Raw genomic sequence first — 27420 nt, forward strand, 5'->3', positions numbered from 1 at the left:
TTATAAGTATATCATCTCATAACTATGATTTTATTATAAGCCCTCAATATTTTTCTAGTAGAAATCTATTGAATTAGCCTTTTGTATCGCTCATTTCAGCCCCTTCTCTCCAGATTAGAGTTCTTGTTGTACCCAGCACAAATAAATAAATTTATTTCATCCCCCCCCAAATTATTAGGTGCCTACCAAGATTCTGATCACTATTTTAGATGCCTCAGAGACAACAGTAAACCCAACAGGTGGGTAAACATTTCTCAACTCACATAATTGGCCTTCAGATGGACTCAGACATATAATAAGCAGATGAATAAGTGAACTGCATAGTACATGTAGGTCACTAGGAAAGTTTTGAGACGGACTATGTTATGGCCCATTATTTCACTTCCAAGAAACAGAGTCGACAGCGTCCTTTGTGATTCACCTGTGCAAGTTTCAAGTTTTCGGTGTTACTGGGAAGACTTCATTTGTTTCCATACTCTCAGATTTGACAGTTCTTAATATTTGTATATCTCAAAACTTCCATAATGCCCATATGTTAGAAAGTGATTACTGTTATGGATGATAATAAAACAGGAAAGGTAAGGGGGACTGAAGTCGGGCAGTTACTATTTCACACGTGGTTGTCAAGGAAAGTCTTCCCAAGAAGGGAACGTCTGACTTGCTATCAGGTAGGAATGTTGGGGAGATAGCACACGTAATCACCCTGAGAAGTGAACGTTCACCTGTTGCTGGAACAGCAGAAATCCAGGATGGTGAAGGTGAGTGAGTCACCACTGAAGGTGGTGAAGGGGTGGAGCCAGTGGGCAGGGCAGCCACAGTCCAGGGAGAGAGGGATAGTGTACGGTCTCGGAGGAGGGAATCTTTGAGAAGTTGACCGTGTCTGGGATGCTTGTTTTAACAACAGTATCATGCTGGCCGCTGGGATGAGGACACACTGAACGTGGCAAAGGTGAGAGCAGGTAGACCAGTCAGGAGGCTGCTGAGAAAAGAGGCAAAATAGGTGGTCTCTGAGCCAGAGCGGCAGCTATGGGAGGGGTAGAGCAGAGCCAGCTGACGGCTGGACGCGGGCGTGAGTGCACGGAGGCAGCCGGGATGGGTCTGGCCACTGCAACTGGACGGTCGGGCAGCTCTCTTCTCCACATCCACTGCAGAGAATTCATCACCGGATGCCATGATCTTCTTGTTTACAGCGCTATGGTATCCCAGTTCTTTTTAGATCAAATATCACTTTCTCAGAATCTTAAACTAATTAACCTCATGCTATTCTAAACACTCCATTAAACTGCACCCCCTGGGGCATATGGCTAGGTTCGTTCTGTTACTTTGTCCTGATTAAAATAGTTTTCCAGCTTTTATATAAAGCTTTCTAATATAAAAGCTTGAGAACTATGTGTAAGTATACATAACAGATCTTTTTAAAGTAGATTGAAGTTTTTTAGTTCTAAAAAATTCAAATCCTAAAATGTATATATGTGTTAATATATAAAATTACATTTACTTTATATTATATAAAATACATTCATTTAACATAAATATAATAAAAAACTCATAATTAAAATACAAGTAAAAATTTATCTACATCCATGTGTGTCGATATATAATATCTATATATATTTTATATCTTCATTTATCTAAAAAATTATAACCTACTAAAAATGATAAATGAAGAAGTATACAATAGAACCTCCACAGTTGACCACCTCCTTAAGTGGACCCGAGTTTCATAGACCAGACATGCATCACCTGTTCTCAATGGAAGTTCCTTATGTTGACCATTTGGTGACGGCACCTTGGGTGTCAACTTGGTCAACTTACAGAAGCTCCACTCTCTTGTCTCATAGTGTATTAGGGGCCTCATACAACATTACGATTATGCTTCTGGGGATATACTAGCAAAGCCTACTCTCATTGACTATTTTTTCTCATTCATTTAATGCAAGGATATCATTTAATAACATGTGATATTTTTCTTTAAAAGGGGTTAAGTTTGCTTCAGTAGATTTATAATTTTTTTGTACCCCAAGAAGAGAGCTGAGCCAGGATCCTGACGGTCAAAGCACTCTTTTCCTCTGATGCAGGGAGCTGAATGTGGCCCTGAGATGAAAGCTAGCAAGGATTATGTGATTTCAGATGTGCCTGCTAGAACAGAAAAATCCAAGCCTGTTCATTGTCTTGGCTGATGATTTCTTTTATCTGGTGAGAATGCAAATCCAGTGAGGTGCAGGTTAAGACATTAGTCTTGGTATTTTATAGGCGTAAGCTTAGATGAAAGCTGGAGGAGATAGAACAGGAGGGTTCAGGCAATCTGCGGGAAGGGAGTATCCCTAAAGTGAAGAAAGCAGGCAGAGAGAAGTAATCTGTACTTGCAGCTTGCTTTACGATTTTACCTTGAATCCTGCTTGGGGGTGGGAATTTGCCACTTGCTTTGCTGAATGCTATGAGTATAATCACTGTGGTTAAAAAATAATGTTCCTTCACATAAATGGATTGATTATCTGGTCAACATATACTGCCTCATTGCAGTCTTACAGCACTTCCCAGAAAGATGAGGAGAGAGACACGTTAGTTTTGCAGATGAGAAAAAGGAGCTTCGAAGGGAGCAAGTGACTTAACCAAGGCTGCACATTTGTTCACAGTGCACTTACTGTGCTTCTGTTATTTTGGGGAGAGGCATTAAGGTAGAAAAAGACAAACTCAACGTCGTCCCTTGAGGTCATTACAATTCATTTGCATATTTGGACAAATTAATAAGCACATCAACAATAAGTAGAGATTTAAAATGTGGTAAAGCTTAGTATCTGGTCTTTCATTTCTGTTTAACTTCTCTTTACAAGACATTTTATAAAGAAAATCGAGTTTATCATTTTTGATAAAGTAATGCACTTCATTTGACTTCAACTAAGATAACACATAAAAATACTTTAACAATATTAAAATGGTTTGTAATCTCATCACTGGGCAAACAGTGCTGTTAAAAAATTATGATATAGCATCCTGTGATTTTTCTTTATTTATATTTTAACTTTAGGTATTTTAATTTTAAATTTGTTTATTTTTTCAGTTAGAGTGGGTTTCCTAGGTTATATCCCAAGCAATATGGCTCTGTTCCCTAACTTCAGTAGTTTGTTAGTATGATGAGGCTCTGCTCCCTAACTTTAGTAGTTTGTTAGTATGATGAGGCTCTGTTCCCTAACTTCAGTAGTTTGTTAGTATGATGAGGCTCTGCTCCCTAACTTCAGTAGTTTGTTAGTACGATGAGGCTCTGTTCCCTAACTTCAGTAGTTTGTTAGTACGATGAGGCTCTGCTCCCTAACTTCAGTAGTTTGTTAGTACGATGAGGCTCTGTTCCCTAACTTCAGTAGTTTGTTAGTATGCCATTAGGTCATCATTCATTTTAGCGTACAACTGTTGGTTGAGGTTCAAATATATTTCTGTCTTTATCATTAAAACTATGCTGAGATGAAAAGCATATATAAATCTTATAAATATGTCTCATTATTTGCTTGTTATACAATTCTAAAACTGAAATTGTTGGCCAAAGGCCATGCATATTCAAGTTAAAAATATTGACTTCTGGAAGATAAATAGATCTTGATAGAACTTGATTTAAATTCAATTTTTGGTTGTTTAAATGAGAATAAAACTTTTTATCTTTCCTAATAATTAATAACTTTGAATATGCTAAAGAATTGTGAATCTCTTTGTGATATTATCAAGTTTTTCTTACTACTTGGATATTGAGTTATGGAAAAAATACCATATGAAGGTTGGATATGGTTAGGTTTTAGGATATGTCTGGTTCCCGGTGATCTAAACTCCAGACTGTCTAACTAAAGGCCAAAACCATAACATCAGGCACTGTTGTATGGACATTTGATTTTTACATATACAATTTTCTTACCTTGCTAATGTAAATATTTAGGACTGAAATTACTTTTCTTTTTCCTTTCTTTTTTTTTGAGACAGAGCCTCAAGCTGTCCCCCTGGGTAGAGTGCTGTGGCATCACAGCTCACAGCAACCTCCAATTCCTGGGCTCAAGTGAGTCTCCTGCCTCAGCCTCCCAAGTAGCTGGGACTACAGGCGCCCACCACAATGCCTGGCTGTTTTTTGGTTGCAGCTGTCATTGTTGTTTGGTGGGCCCAGGCTGGATTAGAACCCACCAGCTCAGGTGTATGTGGCTGGCGCCTTAGCCACTTGAACCACAGGCACTGAGCCCTTTTTTTTTCTTTTGAGACACAGTCTTACTCTGTCTTCCAGGCTCAGCATCTGCCTAGTTCACAGCACCCTCAGACTCCTGGGTTCAAGCAATCCTCTCATCTTAGCTTCCCAAGCACTTCTATAGGCACCTGCCACAATGTCCAGCTATTTTTTTCTAGTTTGGGTAGAAATGGGGTCTAACTATGTTGCTCAGGCTGGTTGAAAACTCTTGAGCTCAGAGTATCTTCCCACCTTGTCTTCCCAGAGTCCTAGGATTAGAGATGTGAGCCACTGTGCCTGGCCAGGACTGAAGGTTTTGATATATATATAATTCTCTCTTTCAAGTACTTTCTGGTTCAAAAAACACATCACAGAAGAACATGTTTACAGATGGGAGTGTGGATATTTAGATACTATAGCATTAGTAACACACACGGGTTTGCGTTTGAGTGGTGCAGGTACCATTACGGGAAGAATCTGCATAAAGCGTGTGCCACCTTTTAGGATATGATGTGCATTAAGCGGTGTCCTATAATTTTTATCACCCATCTCTTATTATTTCTTCACTCAAAAAATGGCACAGTTTGTAACTTATTAAGACTTCTCCAAGAGAATACTGTGCACTATGATGCTTTGACAACGGTGATTACATACCTCGTAATCACGTACCTAGGAGGCTACTGAGTGTGGTTAAAAACAAACAAGAATAGCTTTTATTTAGATTTACAAACACCCGTACCTCCCATTATACAAAGCACTTCTAGACACCTGTCTGTATTCGTGTAAGGTCGAAGAAAATAGGTTAGGTCCTATCTAGGGAGAACTGGTGCAGGATGAACATAAGAGATAAAAGGTGGTCTGGTACCCAACATAGTAATTTATCTCTGATCCTTGTCATTTCGCTGCAAAGAGCTTTCCATGTGCACACTGACTAAGTGTGATTTGATGCTCTAAATACTCCTATTAAGTGCTTTGGGGAGCAGTGAGTCTGTTTTTAGCTTCTCTTTCTCTATTTCTTGCTGATAAAAGTAAAAAAAAAAATCATATATATCAAGCAGGCTTGGTTTAGAAACATTCTGTACACATAAAAAATTCACCACATGATATCAGCTCTTGGATAAAACTCATTAACTTACTATTAGAAAGTTTCTAAATTACTTCCTAGTTTTATTACAAAATACAAAAAAAATGTTGTTTTAAAGGATAATTAGCTTTTTCATTAAAAAAAGACACGAGCTTAAGGAAGAAAAAAAATCCCTTGCTTAAAGAAATGAAGAATTAAGTCGTGAAACTGTTACTTTATGAATTCTTGGTGCTGGTGTTATTCATAAATAGTGTATGAAGATCAGAATTAAAAAGAAAAACTACTAGGTAGGGTTTTAGGAGTGACAGGTTGGTATTTATAATATACTAAATTTGCCACCTTTTGTCACTGACGTGAAAAAGGTACCCAGAGGGATGAAAAACCATAAAAACAGGCGTTGTCTACGCATAACAAACAGAACAGGCCACCTCTTATTTGGTCCTCTATCAGGACAAGGGGAAATAATGTTTCCTCTATAATTTTTTCTAAGCACAGAAATATTTATCCAAGAAATTTTAAATTTAGAAACTAAATGATGCTGTAAACAATAAAATTTACAAACATCAATATTTGTCATTTATTAAAATTACTAAATCTCTTGTAAAATACACATTAATAGACATGCTGCTTGGGAGTTATGAATTAATTGTTCCAAATTTAGGAGTGTTACTTATCAACAGTTAAACCAATATTTTTGAGATTTTTTTTCTTTTAATCCCTTCTATATTGGCAATGGTTGTAATTTTACTTTGGGGGACTTGCTTTTCTGACATCATTAGTAGTAACAAACCTGCTTAGTGTAAAAACCAAAGAATCTGAAATGAACGATTCAAAATGGGGGCTCTCCCACATTTCACCTGTCTTCTATCCCTGTGGCTGTGGTGGAAGGACCCAGAGGGACTCCCTTTCTTTCTGAAGACCCTTGGCAGTGTGTTATATAGGTATCTCCTTCCTGACCATGTACCGTGTCCTGGTGAGGGTGAGCTGATGGACGGTCTTGATCACAGGTAATGGAAAGCCTATGTGGTATGTGGCTGATGTGGCTGAAATAACACTGCAGGGATAAGGTGGGGCAGGGAGTCAATTCGCTCTGTAGAAGAACACTAAATAGGACGCATTTCAGTTGTCAAACAAAGTCTGGTGAACTTGACATTGGGTGGGGAGAAATTAGAAGAAGTAGAACTCCAGAGAAGCTCCATCTTTTGGATGGATAGAATAGCAGACAGAGTGCACTGTCTACTCAACATGGGATGAGTCACCCACTTTAGAATCGTCCTGTAAACTCATTAAAATTCAGATTCCATGACTCTGTTATAGGCTTCATAAATCAGAAACTCTTGGGATGGCGCCCAGGACTCTGCACTTTTATAGAATTACTCAGGTGACCCTCAAATAAACTATCACTTAAGAATCACTAGTTTAGAGAAAATAAAATAAAACCAGATAGATATACAATTGGTGGATTCACTGGGGGCATCCAAGTTCAGTGACTAAAGCTCAAAAATGTCTTCCCCTCAGTTCCTAGAAGCACCCAGGGATTAACCTCCAGAAGAAATAATCTACAGAGAAAATCTCAGAACACATCAAACACAGCATAACAGGATGGAAGCTCCTATCAAAGGCTAGTATTTTTTATGGCTGAATAGTATTCCATGGTAGACATATACCACAGCTTATAAACCATTCATGAGTGGATGGTCACTGGGGTTGATTAAAAAAAAAGGCTAGCATTACAAGCAAGCAAATAAGGAGAACACAGCTAAGAACCTAGTCTTCCCTTTGGCAACTAGATATAAGCCAGCTTAGAGTATAACTGATAGGAACAGTGACAGAGACTGATTTCCTTTGGCACCAAAGGATTCCAAATATGTGACTGACATCAGACTCTCTATCAGTACAGATTAGAGAGGAAAAGAGCAGTGATGTCAAGGGACAGAGATAAAGACTGTTGCAAGTTTAACCCAAGATCAGCTGTTTTCCTTCAAGCAAAAAGTCATGTAAGCAGTGTGGGGAGTGTCAGGCTGAATGTGCATGAAATTCCCATTCATTTCATGACAAGCATTTGTAAAATGCACAGCAATTGTCATGCTGCTTGGAAATTATGGATTAATAATTAGTTTTTGAATGTCTACTGCATCAGTCCTGTCCTGTGCCTTTACACGAGAAGTCAGATAAGAAGTTTTTTTTAACATGAAGAAGCAAATGTCCAATAACCTTTGCTGCTTTTTCTTTGACAAGGTCCTGAATCTGACTTGGGATGACAGATTGTTTCCTGCAATAAATGAGTTGGAGCTAAGCAATGAACATGTCGAGGTTAATTAACCAGGAGAGGCAGAGGAGGAATTGCATTTGATGGGGAGACTTGTAGCAAACATAGCAACATGCTCAGAATGCCTATAGCAAAAGGAAAGAGCAGAAGTGAAACTTCGGAGACAGTCAGGAACTAGATCATGCAATGTGTGTGAGATTAGCTTAATCAAATTTCCATTTGTCAGCTTTGGAGATTTTGTAAAGGGTTTTAACTTGAGAAGTCTGGCATCTCATTCTCACTTTTGCAGACGTGTGAAGGATAAACTGAAGGCCCTAAAATAAGTAGCTGGGAGGTCTCTGCAGTTGCTCCCGCGTGAGGACAGGCAGCGTGGAGGCACGGCTCTGGAGAAGAGTGCAGTGTGAGAACGGTATTCCAGATTCAGAACATGCTGAACTTGGGGCCTGATTAGAAGGGAGGTGGGTACAGCTTTGGCTTCAATGGCTGTGTTTTTTAATACACCGTTTTCCTTTATAAGAAATGCAGAAGGGAAGGCACGTCTGGGTGACATGGGGGAAGGGATGCACTGAGTTTCAACTTGCAAAGCTTGTTACAGGGATGTGACATGTAGGATGTGGAGATGTTGATTAACTCACTGAATATTCATCACATTTCTACTGTGTTGATCCCTCTCCATTAGAATGTTTAATGGCTCCAGTGGAATGTTCTAGTTGAAGGAATCTTCACTATATACAAAGAAACTGAAGCCACTGTTAGAGGCAGGTAGGGGAGACACAGATGGTGAGAAGTCGGAAGGCAATGCTGGAGAGCACCCCCATCTACGTCTGGGGTGACAGAGAGCCAAGAGTGTACCCTAGAGGCGAGGTCTGAACAAAACTGAACCCAGAGGAAGAGCCGTCAGAGCCTAGAGAATAAAAAACTCCTGCTATGAGGGAAGCACTATACAAAATCTAGATGTCTGGTTTACATAAACTTACATAAATCATCCCCGATTTACTGACGGAGAAGTAGCTGATGGAAGGAAGATCTGGTCCTATGGGAAAAGCTGGGCCAAGTTGAGGAGGTGACCAGCACAGCCCTGCAGGGCTGTGTGAGGGGAGCTCAGGTTGCTTTGTTGGGTCCACAAGGACTCTTGTGAGCAAGGGTCACTGTTTCTAAATACATAACACTTCCCACTCATAGCCTATCTCTACACCTGAGCTCTGTCTCCTATCACATCAGCAGTGGCTTTGGCATTAGTCTCCCAGGGGTGGGAACCCTGCTGTGAACAGTGCATGTCAGGGACCTACGTTGTGCTGTGCACTCCTCAGGGGAAGCGAATATCTTCACCACCCCTGGGGAAAAATTGTCTGCCATGAAACCAGTCCCTGGTGCCAAAAAGCTTGGGCATCACTGCAACAAGTCACACCTTCAAGGAAACAACATCTAATAGAATTTTAAAGGACACCATTTTTAAAGGTGAAGGGGTTGGATAGCAGTCTTTAGAAGAAAGTGTTAAGCTTTAGAATCTTAAAGGATATGCAACTTTTGCCAAGGAGTGCCCTATTCCCATTACAGAGGAGTTTTAGGATATCCCAGTGCCTGGACATGTCTGTAATCATTTTGACTGCTTTTATCACGAAGAAAGAAAGTTTTAATCAGAAGGTATGTGACGGCACCTCAGTGAAGAAACAAAACGGTTTGTTCTTTATCCAACCGTTGTTCACCCCAGTCTACTGTAATGGAAAGGGATGCTTGGCCCGGTTCTCACAAGGCTGCTCCTTGACAGGGGAGGAATTAGTGCCACATCCCTATTACAAGAACCGATCCACACCCCTATGACTCTGATCTTTCTGGACCTGCAAACGATCCATTTGTTAACTCAAACTTTCCCCAAAAGGCATTACAGGGAAGAAGTAGCAATGAAAAAGCTTTTACTGGGTATTAGTTTTATGTCTATTATGACCTATAACTCTACAGGTTACAAAATACTTTATGGGAGCTGGAACTGGAGGGTTTTAAGGTCATTTGTTTGGGGAATCTCTAGCATTACATAAAAAAACAAAAGCTAGACAGGAAAGGAAAGTAATATTAAGAAAACACACATTTATTCCTTTTAAGTAAACCTCTTTGCTCTTTTGTATTCTTTCTGTCCCTTAAATCCTCCCAGATTTACAACTGGGTGTTGATAATTGCTGGAAATAGGCATGGATTTTACAGAATAATTGGCTCTATTTTAAGACACACTTTAGTCTTTATACTCCATGGTGTGGCTATAAAGTAATAAAATAGATTTTTGCATGTTGCCATTAGAACTCATTCTCATTCTTTTTAGTCCCACATTGTGTATACATGTGAGCATGGCAGCATCTTATAGTTTGAAGGTCTTTTATAGTTTTTAGAAGTTGTAAAATAGTAGAATTAATTGCTTTGAATTTAGTCATTTTGCACTGGGCAAATATTGATTTCTTTCCCAACACCTTTAATTTCTAATGGAGCTTGAAATTAACTTTGGATTTTAATTCTATTTTATTCTGGGTTTGTACATCAGGGCCATTAATAATGTCAGCAGAGTGCTGAGAGGACCGTTTCGGAGCCAGGAGCCCACAGCGAGCTTTGCAGCATTTGAATCTCCATCCGTCACAGAAAGAGAAGTTTCTGGGTGGGGGAGCAGATCACATTAGTATTTTATGACCAAGCAATCAAGTGAAAAACATCACCCTGTAAGGGTTCAGCCTCAGATCACTGTGCATTTTGCAGTGCTGTTGCACGTGTGTGTGTATTTAATCAGGTCCAATGGTCAGGTAGGCAAAGGATAGATTTCCACCAACCAAAGAATCCTGGAAAATAAGCTATTCATGAGGGAATAGTCTACAATGTTGAGGAAAAGAAAAAACATGTCTGTATATATTTTATGCATATATATTATGTGAATATATGCTAATTATATTATGTGAATATAATTATACTGTAAGTATAAATCATAAATTTTAAAATAATATAAGTAGTCTTTTTCTGAGGTTTCAAAACTTTCTCAATGATTTTATATTGTCTCTATAAAATGGGGTGACTAGAATAAATTCTAGTCCCCCCTGGGCAGCCCTATGCTTTCACGTACCTGTAAGTGACTGAGCGCCCCTCTGTTCTTCTCAGATGTTTCCTAAACTGGCTCCCACAGCAGCTGCTACCAGGCTGGTAAACATTAGTGTGTGTGGGGGGGGCTGGTCAGTCTAGGAGATGCGGCTACCAGGACCGCTAATATCAAACCGACTTCTCAGGACTACTTCCCAAACAAGACTCTAGGCTCGAGGAATTTTTGGAGCTCTGAGAATTGGAGCAGCCATGCCAGATAGGAATAGCCATGCCAGCAATTTGTACTTACACATTTCACAGGGAAGATAGGGAATGGGTTTAAAGTTTGGCTCTGTCTTATATTTGAACCTCAGCTTTTTAATATGTAAGATGGAATAATAATATCTCCCACACAAAAATTTTGAAGAATGTAAAGTTCAGTACTTAACATAAGTCCCTCTCCATTCTCATTAACGTTCTTTTAATCCATAGTGCATGTTCAAAATTAAACATTTAATTAACAAAGACTGACTACAAGTTTTGGTTAAAAAAATGAAACAAACCCCAAACCCGTAAAACATAAAAATAGTTAACTTAGGTCTCATGACCCACACAATTCAGGGAGAAAAAACTGTGAGCAAAGCATTTAGGAAAAAAAAAAAAACTAAGTGGATAACTACTAGAGAAATCATAGAAATGCAATTGCTATGAAAAAAAATTTAAAAAAGAGGAATTACTTTAAGCTTGAGTGACCAAACAAGATTTCACAAAATAGAAAGAGGATGTGAAGTCTAGTGTGCAGAGGGTGGTCTGAATGGGGCGAAGTGGGGAGTGACAGGGATGAGGTTTGGGGGGTGGGGGAGGCAGGAAAGCAGCAGGGGACTCGTGGAGCCGTGCGTGGTGACATGTGTGCACATGGTGAAGCAGGGAGCAGAGTGTCCCGCAGAAACTCACATCCACTCAGAACCTCACAGTTGCATGAGGCTATCTGCAGATAGGATTTTGCAGATGTCATTTGTTCTGATGAATAAATTAGGGACCAGATTAATGTGGACCCTAAATACAATGACTGAGGTCTTTATAAGAGAACAGCAAGAATGATTTCTGTACAGAGACACAGAGATCCGGAAACACACATGAAGAAGGGGGGTGAGGTTAGAGCGACGTGTGCACAAGGCAACAGAAGCCAGAAATTACTGGCAACAACCAGAAGCCAAGAGTCCAGGAAGGATCTTTGCTAGAAAGGTCAGGAGAAGTTTGGCCTGGCTACCACCTTGATTTTGGACTTCTAAACTCTAAAACTGTCAAAGAATAACTTTCTGTTGTTTTAACCAGAAAGATGGTGGCCTTCTTATGGGGGGAGAGGGGCTGCCCTAGAAAGTGGACGCCCTCAGCATGCCATGCCCTGGGGTGGTTTTTAAGGAGAAGTGCAGAGAGTGCCTCTCCTTTAAACATTGCTTTCCCACACTTTTTGATCATGAATAAAGGAGAATAAAGTCAAGTTCTCACCTCACATATAGTAGTTCCCCAAAGTCAGTTGCATCTTACAATTCCGAAGTTAAAACAGCCTTCCTTCCCTCCCACCCACTCTGGGAGCTTCTCCTGCTCCACCGCTCCTCCACTGCTTACGTCCTCCTCCTTCATTTGAAAGGTAGCTGACGGCCACATACTTGGGCAGAAAGCCAGGATGAAATTTGGGAAACTGGGGTGGTTGCAGGCCCCTACGTAAGAACACTGTGAGGGGCGGCATTTCAGGGCACCTGCCTCTGTATGTTTTAGATAAAGTCTCTAGCCTTAACACCATTACATCAGGATTGCAAGTTTTTTTTTTTTTTTTTTTGCGACAGTCTTAATTTATCACCCTCGGTAGAGTGGTATGGCATCACAGCTCACAACCTCCAGCTCCTAGGCTTAGGAGATTCTCTTGCCTCAGCCTCCTGAGTAGCTGGGACCACAGGCGCCTGCCACAATGCCCAGCTATTTTTGTTGTTGTTGTTGCAGTCTGGCCAGGGCAGGTTTGAACCTACCACTCTCGGTATATGGGGTCGGTGCCCCACTCACTGAGCCACAGGTGCTGCCCAGTATTTCTAGATGTTAATACCCACTGAACAACTTCCCTGGAAGTTTGTATATGTAGTCTTAATTTTTTAAGTCTACAGAAAACAAGCTCATTCCCCCAACCATTCAAATTCTAATTATAGCATGTTTAAAAAGCAAAAGGTTTCTCAAAAATTCAAGTTTGATTTATCCACTGGGATTCTTCATTTTAAAAGTACAATGCAAACAGTTTTCCGAAAGTACCAAGTAGAGAGACTGCTGGAGTCTAAATGACCCCAGCGTGACAATTATAGTTTGTGAAGATTAAATTTGAGGTTTTTTTTTTTTTAAATCACCTCATGTGAAGTTGATGTTAAGCAAGTGTCAAAGTGAGCCCATCCTTGGGAGAAGGAACCAATGTAGTAGAATTTAAGGCCAGTTATTCATTTATCTCATCTGAAGATAGGCGGTGCGTGAGAAGCATGGGTGATGGCGGGTGAGAGCAAGAAGCCCCACTTTGAATGCAACCTGAAATCCGAATTTAAAGCCCCTTAGAATTTCTTACAGTAAACACGTTACTTAGGCTTAGACTAACGTTCTTCTATACTCGAGGTCTCTCAAGGTCTAATTTGTACGTACACAGGATGTAGGGAAATGTTTTCTCTGTTCATATTCTCCTTTGATTATTAATAGGGATCAGATGCTTCTCACTGGTTTCTCTTTCGCACTATCTCACCCCGTGGATTATTCCGTAGCATTATTTTTGCTTCTAAAATATGTGTTAGCGCCCAAACCTAGTTTAGGCTGTAGAAATGAAGCTTAGTAAAAATGATCTCTATGGAGTGGAACTGGGGCAATGACGTTGTGGGAAAGCAAGGGTTGCAAGACAGAGGGGGTGATAATTCTGTTTCTCTGGTAACAGTGGAGAAGACGCCTCAGCAGTGGGCCTGGCAGGGATCCCAGACGGGAAGGACTCTTTCTGCTCCCTGTGCTTCTCTGCGGCCCGTCGCGGGCAGGTTTCCACCCCCAGTCCCTCTTTCCCTTCTGCACCCTTTGGGATGACTGTCCTCGTGGCTAATCACAGCCCCATAATCAGCTGCAAAGAGAGATTTTTTAAAATAACTTTCCCATCAAATGCTGTAACACGGAGTGGTAGATAACACCCACTAACAGAGGGACAGCAAGCGGTGCTGCCTGGAGTGTCCTGCCTGTCCTACCCAAGGATACGTAATAAACGTACAATTCTAATCTTTCTCTCCTGGGACGTCCATGCCATGAGAAGGTGTAAATCCTCATGATGGGGAATCTCTTCTCTGCTGACGTTCAGGACACTTTATTCTCTTCTCTCATGTAGCTTGATTAAGTTAGTTTAATTTATACAGGGTGGAGGGAGATCTTTTTGAAAATGAATTAACAAAGCTTATTCTGTTCACCTAGCTTTGAGTAGTTTAGGAACTTGTAGGAGAATCGATCCAGCCAGGTAAAGCTCAAATTTTATTAATTCAGAGATTCTATGCCTGTGCCACTCAACCCTTAAAGAAGCCTTAACATGCTGTCTGAGTAGGGATGTGTTTCCATTAGATACTTGAATATTCCGTAACCTCAGCAACAGAGAGCCATTTGGTAGAAAACACACAAAGGCTTTTCTAGAATCCCGAATTCCACTGCAGTTGTGTGGATGGAAAGAATTTCTCTCTCCATAGCCAAAAACTTAGACGTGTTCCTCTCTCCAATCTAACTGGATGGCTTCCTTCAGCCCTAACCAGCAAAACGTTGATCACATGACTTGGCAAGCAAGACATGTTTAATTGACAGAGCAACAGGCTCAGATTATGGCAGGGTATTACTATATTAGATCATTTTGATGTCTGCTAATGAGTGATGACAGCAAGTTTACAGTTGCCAGCACTGGCATTTGGTGCTGGCATCTGGGACAGCGAGAAAGGTCTTTAAAGAGTAGGGGAGGCATATTTTTCAGACCGGAGTTACCACAGGCAGGTTTGAGACAAAATTTTACGACAGGATCGAGGGACTATAAACCATGGGCTCTTTTCACCTATTTACTCAAAAATAAGACCTTATTTATAGGTCAAATTCATATCCATCTATAATATTTTGCTTTTACTTGGCTAAATTAGCAAATATTCAAATTAAATATATCACTAACATTTGAGAGAAGGGAAATGTGAGAATTCCCAAAGAGTCAAGCATCCAGATTTTCATGGAAACCTCTGTACATCACAGGAGAAACTTTTGCTTATTAATGTACTGTTAGTCGCCTTCATCAACTATAACAAGAAAAGTTGATTCAGGTGGATGGACAACCATATTCCAGGCTTCAAACATCTGAGCCATATTTTTCTCAGCATCCTTTTGCCAGGAAGAGAGGAAAAGATGGAGAGAAGAACAACACGGAGCAGCAACAGCGACGTGAATGGAGAGTGCTTTGCCACCGGGATTCCGTGAAACTAGAAAAAATAATAATTATTAAGAAATTGGGAAGTAATAATGTATTCTTTAGATTTTCTTTTCATGAATGGGGGAGAACAGTGAGATTCCTTAGGAGAAGTGTTTTGGGAGGAATGTTTTCAGGGAGAGAGATATTGGGTGAGGAAACCCAGGTATCTTGATTTTGGAAGATCAGAATTTGACACAATTGGTTCACGGCTACAAGAGGCCCTGAAGGGAGGAAGCTCCTCATTCTGCCAGACTCAGGGTAACAATCACCAAGTAATATTAAAATTAGTTTTCTACCTATGAGAACACAGTAGGCTGCACAGTTGGGGTGCACTGTAGTGGGGCACAATCGGTTCTATCACATCCAGCGAAAGAAACGTCACAGTTGAAGAGGCATCAAATCATTCTCATAGTCTACGTTTCAGAAATGATCTCGAAACACTGGTCAGTAGCCTGACCAGTCCTCCTTATGTCAGAAATAATTGAGAGCCAGTAGCCTGTTATGGGAAAACTTTAGTATTACTTATGATATTTTTGAATATTTTTTAAGTTTTAAATTTTTCTGTTGGGGATTAATCAAGGGTACAAAGAAGCAGGTTACATGGATTGCATTTGTTAGGTAAAGTCCCTCTTATAATTGTCTCTGCCCCCATAAGGTGTGCCATGCACCATAACCACCACCCCCCTCCTTCCCTCTCTCTGTTCTCCCCTTCCCCCAACCCTGCCCATGTACTAGGTCATTAATTGTCCTCATATCAGAATTGAGTACCTAGGATTCTTGCTTCTCCACTCTTTTGATGCTTTATTAAGAACAATGTGTTCCACGTCCATCCAGGTTAATACAAAAGATGTAAAGTCTCCATCTTTTTTAATGACTGAATAGTATTCCATGGTATACATATACCACAGCTTGTTAATCCATCCTGGGTTGGTGGACATTTAGGCTGTTTCCACATTTTGGCAAAATTGCAAATTGAGCTGCGATAAACAGTCTAGAGCACGTCCTATGCTTAAAGGATTTTTTAATGTTTTTTTTTTTACTCTAAAGGATATGTTTTGTGTTAAAAAAGAAAAAAGAATGATGAAGAATCACATCTGATGTCATCCTTCATCCTCAGCTAACCCAATCCACCCACTCAACCCTGTCCTTGCTGTTCCTTTGACAGGACCAATCTCTTCACGGTATTACACCACAGCTGTCAGTTACTGAGAATCGACAGTGTTTAGACATCATGGTCGACATTTTACTCCTCACTGTGCCCTTCACAAAATATGGGCAGGTGCATCCTCTCATTCTTGTTTTATTAACAAAGAAATAGGACAGGGGTACACTAGTAAACCAGCTCTCCCAGAAGTATCTTGATCTGGCTCAGCGCCTGTGGCTCAAGCGGCTAAGGCGCCAGCCACATACACCTAAGGTGGTGGGTTTGAATCCAGCCCGGACCTGCCAAACAACAATAATGGCTGCAACCAAAAAATAGCTGGGTGTTGTGGCGGGTGCCTGTGGTCCCAGCTACTTGGGAGGCGGAGACAGGAGACTTGCTTGAACCTAGGAGTTGGAGGTTGCTGTGAGTAGTGAAGCCATAGCACTCTACCCAGGGGGACAGCTTGAGGCTCTGTCTCAAAAAAAAAAAAAAAAAAAGAAGTATCTTAATCTGCAGAGTTTACAAATTTCCATGGTGTAAATTCTCCAACCATGACCTGGTTCAAGCTACCAAGGTTTACCAAGCTTAGACAGCCACCTCACAGAATGTCTCAATATTTAACAATTAGTCCTGTTTCTCAGCTCAGAGTTGGGTTCCTCCACTTCCCATATTGGTTCACACTGCTCTTTCTCTCGCATTCCACTTCCTGGCCTTCATACCAGTTTGGTGCTTAAACATCTGGTATATTCTAATGTTATATTAATGTTCTGTGATTATCTACTCTTGTCCCCTTTTAAACTACCTTCTCTAATTCATAAGGAAAAGGGCTCTTGTCCACCCTTCCATACTTACATGGTGTGGCTACATACAAAATAGACATGACATTATTGAATAAATTAGAACTGTCTATAGTTTGGAAATAATTCTATACACCAGGTTTGTAAAGCCAAAGACTTATAAGAGAAATTTAGTGACTAATATCATTATGAATGCAAAATAATTTGGGAGAAGTTGAAGGGATCAAAGGAGAGACACATATTCTTTCTAGCTCTAATTCTCCTTTCCTATTTTTTGAGTAGATGTGTGGGTCATGAAAGAGGTATTGAGACAGTGTGTTATGGTCCACAATTTCACTTCTAAGAAACACAGTTGACAGAGTCCTTCCCGTGAAAGTTTCCACTTGCTCGACTTATTGGTGTTTCTGGGAGGGCTTCATTTGTTTCCAACCCTATGAATTTTATGTATATGATTCTTGAGTTTTGTGTATCTCAAAACTTTTATAGTGACCCACCTACGAACCTCCCTGAAGTTTCCTTATCTTCACATTCATTTTTCCTCCTCTGTTCTCTTTCCCGCAACCCAACTTTACAACTGAGTAGAAATGGGCATTTTCCATTTCTTTTCCTCTTCACTCTGAACCTTGGATAAGACTTTCACTGGGATTCAAACCACAGGGGAGTTTAATGAAAAATGCCAGCTCCCTCCAGACTGCGCCCTGGCATTTACAGCTGCAGAGAAGTTCACGGGAGCCCAGCGTGTTTCTGCAGCACACTGCTCTTCAATATGCATTCGCACTTCAACTTTTTTGCAAAGGCTCAGAGAGAAAGACATATTTTTGAAAACTATTGAAAGAGTCTTTGTAAAACTGAAATTAAATCCTTTCTTTTCTATATTTAATCTTAGTCATCATTCCGAAGCAAGGCATGAAAGAAGGGATTAATTTGAAATTTAGGCTGCCTTAGAAACTAAAAGGGCCTTGGGCTGTGTTTCTCCAAATGACCTGCACTATTTTAATCCAAGGCAATTTATTTGGTTGTAGCTGAAAGATAGAACCTTTAAATCCCCTTCCAATACTTCTCCCCGTCTTCCTTTATTTCTTGGTGCCAGATGAATATGCCAGGGAAGCAGCTGCTGGGATGATGGTTTCTTTTTGTAATAAGTGTGATTTCAGGAAGTGACACCACTTGCCACTGTTTCCCTTTCCCCTAAGCTTTAGCTCTGGTGAGAAAGTGAGCTTCCCCTCTACAGGGCGCAGACAACTGAGCCAGGGCTTATTAATATTTTAGTGGCATTTATCCCATTGAAGGCTGCATTTTCTACCAAGCATGGGGCATCTTCCTCACCCCGATTTCTTCCTGTTCATTTAGTAAGAAAAAAAATACCCAAAAGTAATAAAGCAAAGAAATCATTTGAAAATAGAACCTGAAAAGCTAAAATAATTGCTTAAAATCACAAAACACTTGTAGCAAAACATTAAATGATTTTGTGTTGTTTTCCCGTATGTATCTATATTTATCCATATTTTATAAAGCTGGAAAGTCCAAATCTAAACTCTGAAAGGTAAGCAGACAGTAAAATACATTCATAGTTCATAATCTTGGTGAGCTAGAGCTGTGGAAAGCATTAAAGTGATATGAACTTTTATTTTGAGTGAAACTAGACTGTCTTTTGGTGGGGGCTATTGAATGCTGCATCCTGAATCCACCCCCTCTGGCATTGTCTACCTCACACTTCAGCATCTATCCCATAAGTTCATTGGAGTTAACATAAAGATGAATAAAAAATGAATACATGATGGGAGGACCCTAAGTGTCCTGTGGTCCTGAAGTTGTGTCTTTTAGCCTTGATTACCTGGACACAGTGAGCATTTCAAGGAATGGAATAGGAAGTAATGGAATGGAATGGGAAGTAAACTTGGAAAGATCTCCTAGTTACTCAGTACAAAGCAGCACAGTCTGGCTACTTAATGCCCCGAATCCAGATTAGAAAAGAGCAAATTTATCCTCTGCATAGAAATCAGCCAGGGTAGCCATTATATCTGTTAATAAAGCCTTTTATCTTTCCAGTGAGCATTTGTTTAAATACTGAAATACCCTATGATCATTTCCTTGAGAATTACAGATAGAAAGAATAGACACTATCAGTACCCAGCATCCATATGTGACTTATAATCAGAGAAAGACTGGCTTGGATATTTGTTCAAAACATAGTGGCATAAGATGTTCTTAAAAATTAAGATATTTTCTAAATGTATAAAGTATATATTAACTTTAGGACAACCTCAATCCTAAAAACAAAGCCATGATAGCATGGAGGCGGGAGGTGAGGGGAGACGAGGAGGAAGAGGATTCAGTCTGAACACGTCTCCTCTTATTGTTGTCAGTCACCTGGGCACGCAGTGGAGGAGCCGGCTTTACTCTCTGTGGGTATAAATGAAAGCCACACTAACGCAACAAGATTGTTTCAGAAAACAGGATCTATAAGGCAGTGAAGATAGTCATTGTTCTAGAACTAGGACAGTTCAGATGATGGGGAAATAAGGTTTGCCACATAACCTGAGAGTCTGAGGATTTGACATTTAATTTCAAACCCTAAGTATTTTTCCTTCTTCGAAATTTCCTTGTAGAAATGATGCGTGTATAAAATCGCATGATAAACCAAAGGGTCATGGTGTTCAACTCATTCAAATTTTGCACCAAGTTTAAAGTAAACTAGTATGTGACCACCCCTGCACCTATTTTAGAGTAGCTCAGCAGTCAGCACAGTAACAACTGCACCTATGATCCAAGATACCAGGTTACTGCAACTTACTTTGCTACTATTGCCATATATTCCCAAAAATCACAATAATGAACAGTATCTCTTAACCTGGCACAGAGTTCTCCGGAAAGATCATTTGAAATGTGTAGATATGTGGGCTGATGCACTGAATTCCTCCCTATAATTTCTTATCATAATTTTACACCTCTTGGGATGATTTCTTCTGTTATTACTGGCAGTACCATCTCTGCTTCCATTAATCCAGGTTTTATTCTCTTTTTTTCCCCGTTAGCTTTACTTTCTCTTTACAGTTTCATAATCTTCATAAATTTGTACAGAGGGCGTTGATATAGAAAAGTGATGTCTTTACACTCTCTGACATTCATAGATTCTTTGATTCAAAGATTCACTGAACACATATTATGTGCTGGGTGAACCTTGGACGTTAAACAATCAATGGAACTTGGTACCATCTCCTCCCAGAGATTATAGTCTAGTACGGGACACAGATATTATTAAATAACGACAAATAATAAACACAAAATCACAACCATCCCTGGTGCTAAAAGGTAGATGTACAAATGTTTTAGAATAAGTAGATTCATTCAGTTACAAGAGTATGGAAAGCCTCTACTGAGCTGAAATTTGAAGAATAAGTAGAAATGTACGAGACAAACTGGAGAAGAAAGACATACAGAAGTCTGGTAGTAGGAGTGGTGGAATAGGAGGGAAAATGGTACAAGGGGGCAGGCTGTGCACAAACCTGCAATGAGGTCAATGTGACAGAGGGGAGAATGGGTGGAAAAGTATAGTCAAAAATCAAGATAAATACTATGCAGCCATTAAGAAAGATGGAGACTTTATCTCCTTCGTGTTTACATGGATGGGGCTGGAAAATAGTCTTCTTAGCAAAGTATCCCAAGAATGGAAGAAAAAGTATCCAATGTACTCAGCCCTACTATGAAACTAATTAATAGCTTTCATAGGAAAGCTATAACCCAATTTTAGCCCAGGAATATGGGGAAAGGGGAGAGGGAGGGAGGGGAGAGAGGAGGGTGGGTGGAGGGAGGGTGATGTGGGATCACACCTATGGTTCATCCTATAAGGGTACATGTGAATCTCTCTAAATGTAGAATATAAATGTCTTAACACAATAACTAAGAAAAAGACATGAAGGCTATGTTAACCAGTTGGATGAAAGTATTTCAAATTGTATACAGAAACAGTACACTGTACCACATGATAGTATTAATGAACACTGCTATGATTTAATAAAAAAAAATAAAACAAATGAACAAACAAAAAAAAACCAAGATAAAGACACAGCCATACCAAGTAGGATCTGGTATTCCCATTCTGTAAGGCTAAATATCTAAATTTTATTTTAGATATGTAACATGTAGCTAACTTCCCATTCTGTAAGGCTAAATACCTAAATTTTATTTTAGCTATATAACATGGTCTATCCGATGACTGCCTTTCTGTGGAGCAATGCTCAAACTCCAAATTGTTACCACTTATGCCTAAGTTGTGGTAATTCCCAACAGACACAGATGCCAAATTTCTTAGTGCCAATAAATCTAGATGTTTATACCCTAGGGTAGAGTGACTACAACAAGTATGATTAAATTCTTTTTGAACATTATGCTGTGAACTAAATTAGCTGTAGGTATAACAGGTTATAAATAACATGGTGTGGGCTATTGAAATCCTCTGATTTTGACCTGTGCTATAATGAGGTACAGTGTAATTTGCAGGTTACAACACATTAATGAAATGTCTGTACCAGCTTCAAAGTACAGCACGAAAAACTGTGATCTCTAAAGTTTAAATTTTGCCTAACACTGGCTGATACGAATTTGACTTTTGCAATTGTGTGGCAACATCAGGACCCGATCCTTTCTGGCATTTCAGAATTCAGAAACCCCGTGATTTTACAATTCTAAGAGAACACTGGTCATCTAGTTTATCTCCTCTTATTACCACTAGAAATGTCATGTCTATACATGGGTCATTATGAAAGTTTTGAAATACACAAAAATCAAGAAATATAAAATCTGAAGCCCTCCCAGCAACACCAATAATTCAAGCAATTTGAAACTTGCACAGGTTAATCAAAAAGGATGCTACTGACCGCGTTCATTGGAAGTAAAATGATGAACCATTACAAAGTCTGTCTTAAAACTTTCACAGTAACCCACATATACCTGGGCAAGGTGAGAATCTCTCCTTTAATAAAAAGATCTGGAAAATCATTTTCTGTTGGAATACATATCTGCCATTTAATAATTCTTATAGATTTCCACCTCAAACCCCGTTTATTTTTGTCAAATATTAAAATACTATCCTTTACCCTCTCGTACTACTTAAATTGCCAAGAGGTTTTACATTTTTGAGGATATTCGGGGAATTTAAGGCAGTGCCACATAAGAGACTAATACTGTATGTCAGAATGACTGAGGTCTAAGAGGACGCAGAACCATAGTGAGCAGAAAAAACACCTGCTGAGTCCTGAGATAGGGATGGCTTCTTGGATTTAATTGATGTAAATTAAATTATGTAAAATAATTGTGGAGGAATAAGGAACACGTGTGTAAAAAATAGGATAATAAGTAGATACTAAGGAGCTTTTGAAAAATGGAGAAATAAACTTGGAGACCCCCACTGAAAAGCATTTAGCGTGACTCGGAGGAAAGGCTGCAGCTGTGAACGTGAAGTTTTGCTCACAAAAGAAAATCACATTCTTATGCGGGAGTTTGGGGAGAGAGAAGCGGGGACAATGTGACGTAACAAACTCATCAACTGCTCAACTGGGCATTTCACTCCGTGTGTCATGATGTGATGTTCAGATATGCTGCTCGTCAGCTCTGAAGGACTCATGGAGAACGGAACACCTGCATAAGGAGATTTAAAACCGTGTGAAACGGCAAAGTTTAACTCATTCACATTTTGTCACAAACTAGCCTCTTTTGTTTCTCATCAACAAAAATCGGCTTTCTCTTTCCTGGAATCCGATTCTCTCTGGTGACCTCTCCCTTTCCCTGTGGGGTTTGCTCCCTCCAAGGACGACTGCTGACTTCTCAGGGGTGAGGTTCCTAAAGGGCAATCCTCTAAGTCCCATATACAATTGATTTGAAAAGAAGGTCCTGGTGTACAAAGAAACCCACAAAGACAGGTAGATTTAGGAGGTGTCTGGGTTTATTTTAAAGCTCTTCAATTGTTCTGGAAAAATATACTGTGGAAACCAGTCATTCACTTCAACCTCTAATCTGTCATGGAAAAGGTGGCCAAAGGCACATGGGGGCATGAAATTCAGCAACGAGTTATGTGACACAGACACTTATTGGTAAAAGTCGAGAGCTAAGGGAAACAGCAAACATTTCTTGAGTACTAAGTATGCTAAAGCTCTTCCCCGTGTCTCCCACCAATCATTTCATTCAATCTCACAATGGCTTTATTGGACAGACACAGTCATGTATTCATTTCACACTGGAGAAAAGTGAATCTCCAAGAGTTTATTTACATGGACAAAGGCACAAGCAAATAAGGAAGAGAACTGAGGTCAACAGCGGGAGTGTGACTTAGCAAAAGGCCTCCCTGTCCCATTTAGAATTAAGGCCTCTATCCCAGGTGATCACATCCCACTGTGAGCAGCCAGAACTCACATAGAAAATGTACTAAAATATTTTATAGCCTATAATGTCTGAAGTGCTACCAAATGTATAGTTACACTGAACTTTGGATTTTATAACAGCTGCTCTTTATTTTTTAAATAATACAATTTAGAATTAGCATAATTTCTCTTCAAAAGGAACGTTTGGTCTTCTGCAGGACATGATGAAGCAAAATATTTAGTGATACTTACAAAGTTCAAAAATCACAGAACACAGAACAAGCAACTAAACATCCCAGCTCATTGCCTAAGACACTTTTAGAAACGGTTTAGACAACAGAGAATAAAGAAAGCCCAGAAGAAGTCAGGTGACTTGCTACAAGGTACCCCGCATTGTGATCTCGGGGGTGACATCAGAAACCAGAGTCTTCTCACTTCAGTCTTCAATAATGAATGAGATCACTGATGCAGCAAAAACGCAAAATTCTTTATTCTCCATCATACCAAATGACACGGGTTGTATCCTCCTCTATAATGCTGTATGCCAGGCCAGATACTCCCAATTTTTAACTAATCCTTGGGGGCAACTAAGAGATGGATCAACTCTTCTAGGTTATGAGGGAGCAAACGACCTTCACTGTGCTCCAAGACGTATTTTTTACAAAATAAAATGGTTTCTAATCAACTTTCCTTGAATTATGCAACCCAGTCTTTTAATCTCTATGTAGACACACACTGCATAGTCAAGATTTTGGCCTCACTTTGAGAAGGCAACAAAAAAAATCAGGCTTTAATTATTATGAAAAATGATTCTACTTCTACATGTGGGTAAGAGACCACATCAAGAGATAAAGTTCCTCTTCTACATCTACAGCTGCCACTAGGACCACACATGAACATGGTCAGGAGATGTTGAATCCCTGGAGTCATTACTCTTAAAAAAACAAAAGCACAAAAACCCAACCATTCAAGCAACAGCATGTATTTTTAAAATTTTGTTTTTCTCTATACTGTGTATTTTAATAATGGAAGAAGCTATTTTAAGAAAACCAACTTACTTTTCAATTCAATACAAAAGTGGTCATTGGGATAGGAAATCCTTGTAACCACCGCTGATTTTTGCTCTGTGCAATAGTTAGCATTTCCTTATTTAAGAAATAAGAGCCCTTGTAATTAAATATGGAATTTGTAACACATGATCGAAATTAAACAGGCTGAGTGAAGGCATCTATTTTTACTGAAATTACCTAATTTGTGCATCATATTTTATAAAATGAATATCATATCGTGAAAGTTAACATTTTGGTATGATTAGTAATGAAAAAAATGAGTCATAATTCCTTTCATTTCATTAATTTTGATATGAATTATTCATGTTCTTTAGTCATTAAAATATTTTAGTGCATGTAAATACAGTTAAACTAGCTACTAAGTATTTATTTTGACTCTTGCACATCTTCCTATTAGCGTTATTTTTCTAAGATCCCCTTTGTCTTTTTTTAAATATCTACCTAATGAAATTAATGTGTGCAACCTTTTTGATGTTGAATTCTTACAATACACGCTAAACAAGAGTTTTTATTTATTACACGTGGCCACAAATAACAGTGTGGAGAGGCTTCGGGAGCTTCTGGGCAGTTGACTGTGCCCAGGACTCGACTCTGAGAATATTTTACTTGCCAATGTTTCATAAAAGTAGAGAGAGAAAAATTCATCTATGTAACCAGAGGGTTTAGATATTATAATTTCAGGGTTTAAGCATACTCAGAGAAGGCTGACTTTCTCCTTCTCTCCCTCTTTACCCCTACACACACACACCATACAACATGCAGATACCACAGAACAAGTGACCCTCTGCTCTCAACCATATGGTTTAGGCCTAATTTGTTTGCCAAAGTGCTTTGCAAATGGCAATTCCCTATTGGAAAATTACTATCATGATTATAGAGTTAGAATTCTATTAATAACATTCTTTAAATTATAAAAAAATTATTTTTGTTCACCCTTTGGGATAAATCTGCTATGCAAAGTAAGGCACACCTGTGTTTTACTAGTCATTTTTTACATGCTACTTTTTATTTTTAATATTTCTGAAATTTTTGCCTTCTTATGGTTTTATTTTTGATCTACAACTTTTAGATATACCATTTTCTAACTCATTTTTCTTATCTAATAAAAAGGGAGCCAACTACTCGAGCTAAAGCTGAGACTCCCATTGTCTAGAAACGAAATGTTCAAATTACACTGTCTCCCTCTCTGATGAATTGATAAATGAGGACCCAGTTAGAGACGTCACACTAACACAATTTCCCAATCTATCCAGACACACATGGCTGAGACACAGAGGCCAATCCAAGCTGGATGTTGCCTCTCCAGCTACATGTTCCTAGAATATTGAAAACATTTCTCCCTCTCCTCGTGAGTCATTAAACATGAGAGAATGTATTTGGATGACTAGAATACTATTCTTTTTGAGGAATGACAGTGAAATCTGTGTTTTTGCACATGGATTATTCAGGTTGCTAAGCTTTAAGTCATCGCTGAGGAGTTGGGATCCTCATGCAATTACAGGATTAAAGTAAGATAAATTGGTACTCACAGTTGTGGCAGGTGGCCCCGCTGTATCCTGTCTCATCACAAGTGCATTTGAAGCTGTCCCATGTTTGCGAGCATTTCCCACCATGCTCACAGTGATTGGGCACACATCTGTCAGAGAAAGAGACAAACAGAAATAAACTAACAAACAAATGAGATTTATAGGTGGCCAAATTCCAAGCTGTCTTGGCAATATATCATTTCCATGCCACGTTGCCTTACCAAGGCAATTAATCCTTGTTAGTTTAAGCAGATTAATATGATTCATGATGCAAAATGCCACGCTCCACAGAGATGATGGATCACAGGCTTGGTACTTCCCATTTTTGAGTAAATAGTAGATAACAGCAAATAGTGGAGGGACTCATTTGCAAATCAGATTCATTTTAGTTTTCTTTTACCCCCAAAGACACTAGCTAAGGTCAGTCCCAGTCAGAGATGAACGATAAGCCCCACCCCCTTTTCCTGACCTAGTTTGTTCTTTGCCGAGGCCAACAGCTAAGTTAAAGAGGGATGACACTGAGTTTGTCATAGGAATTTGAGTTTCTGAAAAATGGCATGAAGATACATTAATCTGATAAGAAAAGATTTTTACGTCTTCAAAACACCATTTCCTATACCCCATTGGATAATTAAAGCAGTCTACTTGAAGAGGAAAAAAAAAAAAAAAACATTGTTAAGGGGAAAAAATACAAGTTTTATGTTCCAATCTATGCCTTTCTATTCATTAGATAAGTAATCGTGACTACTTCATTTAACCTTTCTAAACCTCAATTTTCTCCTTTGAAAAATAAGATAATTACAGTTATCTTGTAAATAATTTTAATGTTTGGAGATAATATTCATGAAGAAGATAATTAGTAGGCAGGAAATAGTGGACCAATAATTAAGTATCTGGGTCACAGCTTCCAGGGCACAGCCAGAGTGATGTTGAAATTTGTTCCGGAACACTCTTTCAATGGCCCAACTCCTTCCTTTCTCCTGGTCCCATTCCCTTATCCTTCTCATCAACTCCTTTCCCTACTTTCCCCACAACCTCCTTCTTTATCATCTTGATTATGATACTTCCCAATAACAAAGGTATCAATTGCATACATTAGCATCACAAAGGTTGTCTAGATTTTAGTTTAAACTCTTACAAATAGAAAATAACCCAAAATTAAAATTGTAGAATCTACAATAGTGGATCACAGGCATTGGAGTGATAGAGATCCCCCCTAAAGGAACCCCTTAATCATAATACCTTGGAAGCTCCTTGCTATAAAGTATTATAGAGCTGGTCTCAGAAGTAGTGTTCTCCTACTCCTGCTCTTGACTTATCATTGTCAAAACCCACTTGTAGCAGGGCCCTGCTCAGTTTGGCATGGGGACCCCTGGTTCTATGCAGATATGCTGTTCCTTACAAACCTTCACTCCTGCAACCAACACTAA

At 39.4% G+C, this 27420-nt stretch overlaps 1 protein-coding gene across 2 annotated transcripts in view; it reads right to left on the bottom strand.

Moving 5' to 3' along the window:
- CNTNAP2 (contactin associated protein like 2) overlaps positions 1 to 27420 on the bottom strand; it is a 1940687-nt gene that overhangs the window by 773237 nt on the left and 1140030 nt on the right. For both annotated transcript variants that reach the window (XM_012806491.1, XM_012806492.1), the window contains one exon: positions 25994 to 26100. In XM_012806491.1, the coding sequence (XP_012661945.1) occupies positions 25994 to 26100 (107 nt within the window). The remainder of the gene's footprint in view (positions 1 to 25993; positions 26101 to 27420) is intronic.

Source organism: Otolemur garnettii, unplaced genomic scaffold (assembly GCF_000181295.1).
Source record: "Otolemur garnettii isolate 467f Iridium unplaced genomic scaffold, OtoGar3 scaffold00053, whole genome shotgun sequence".
NCBI lineage: Eukaryota > Metazoa > Chordata > Mammalia > Primates > Galagidae > Otolemur > Otolemur garnettii.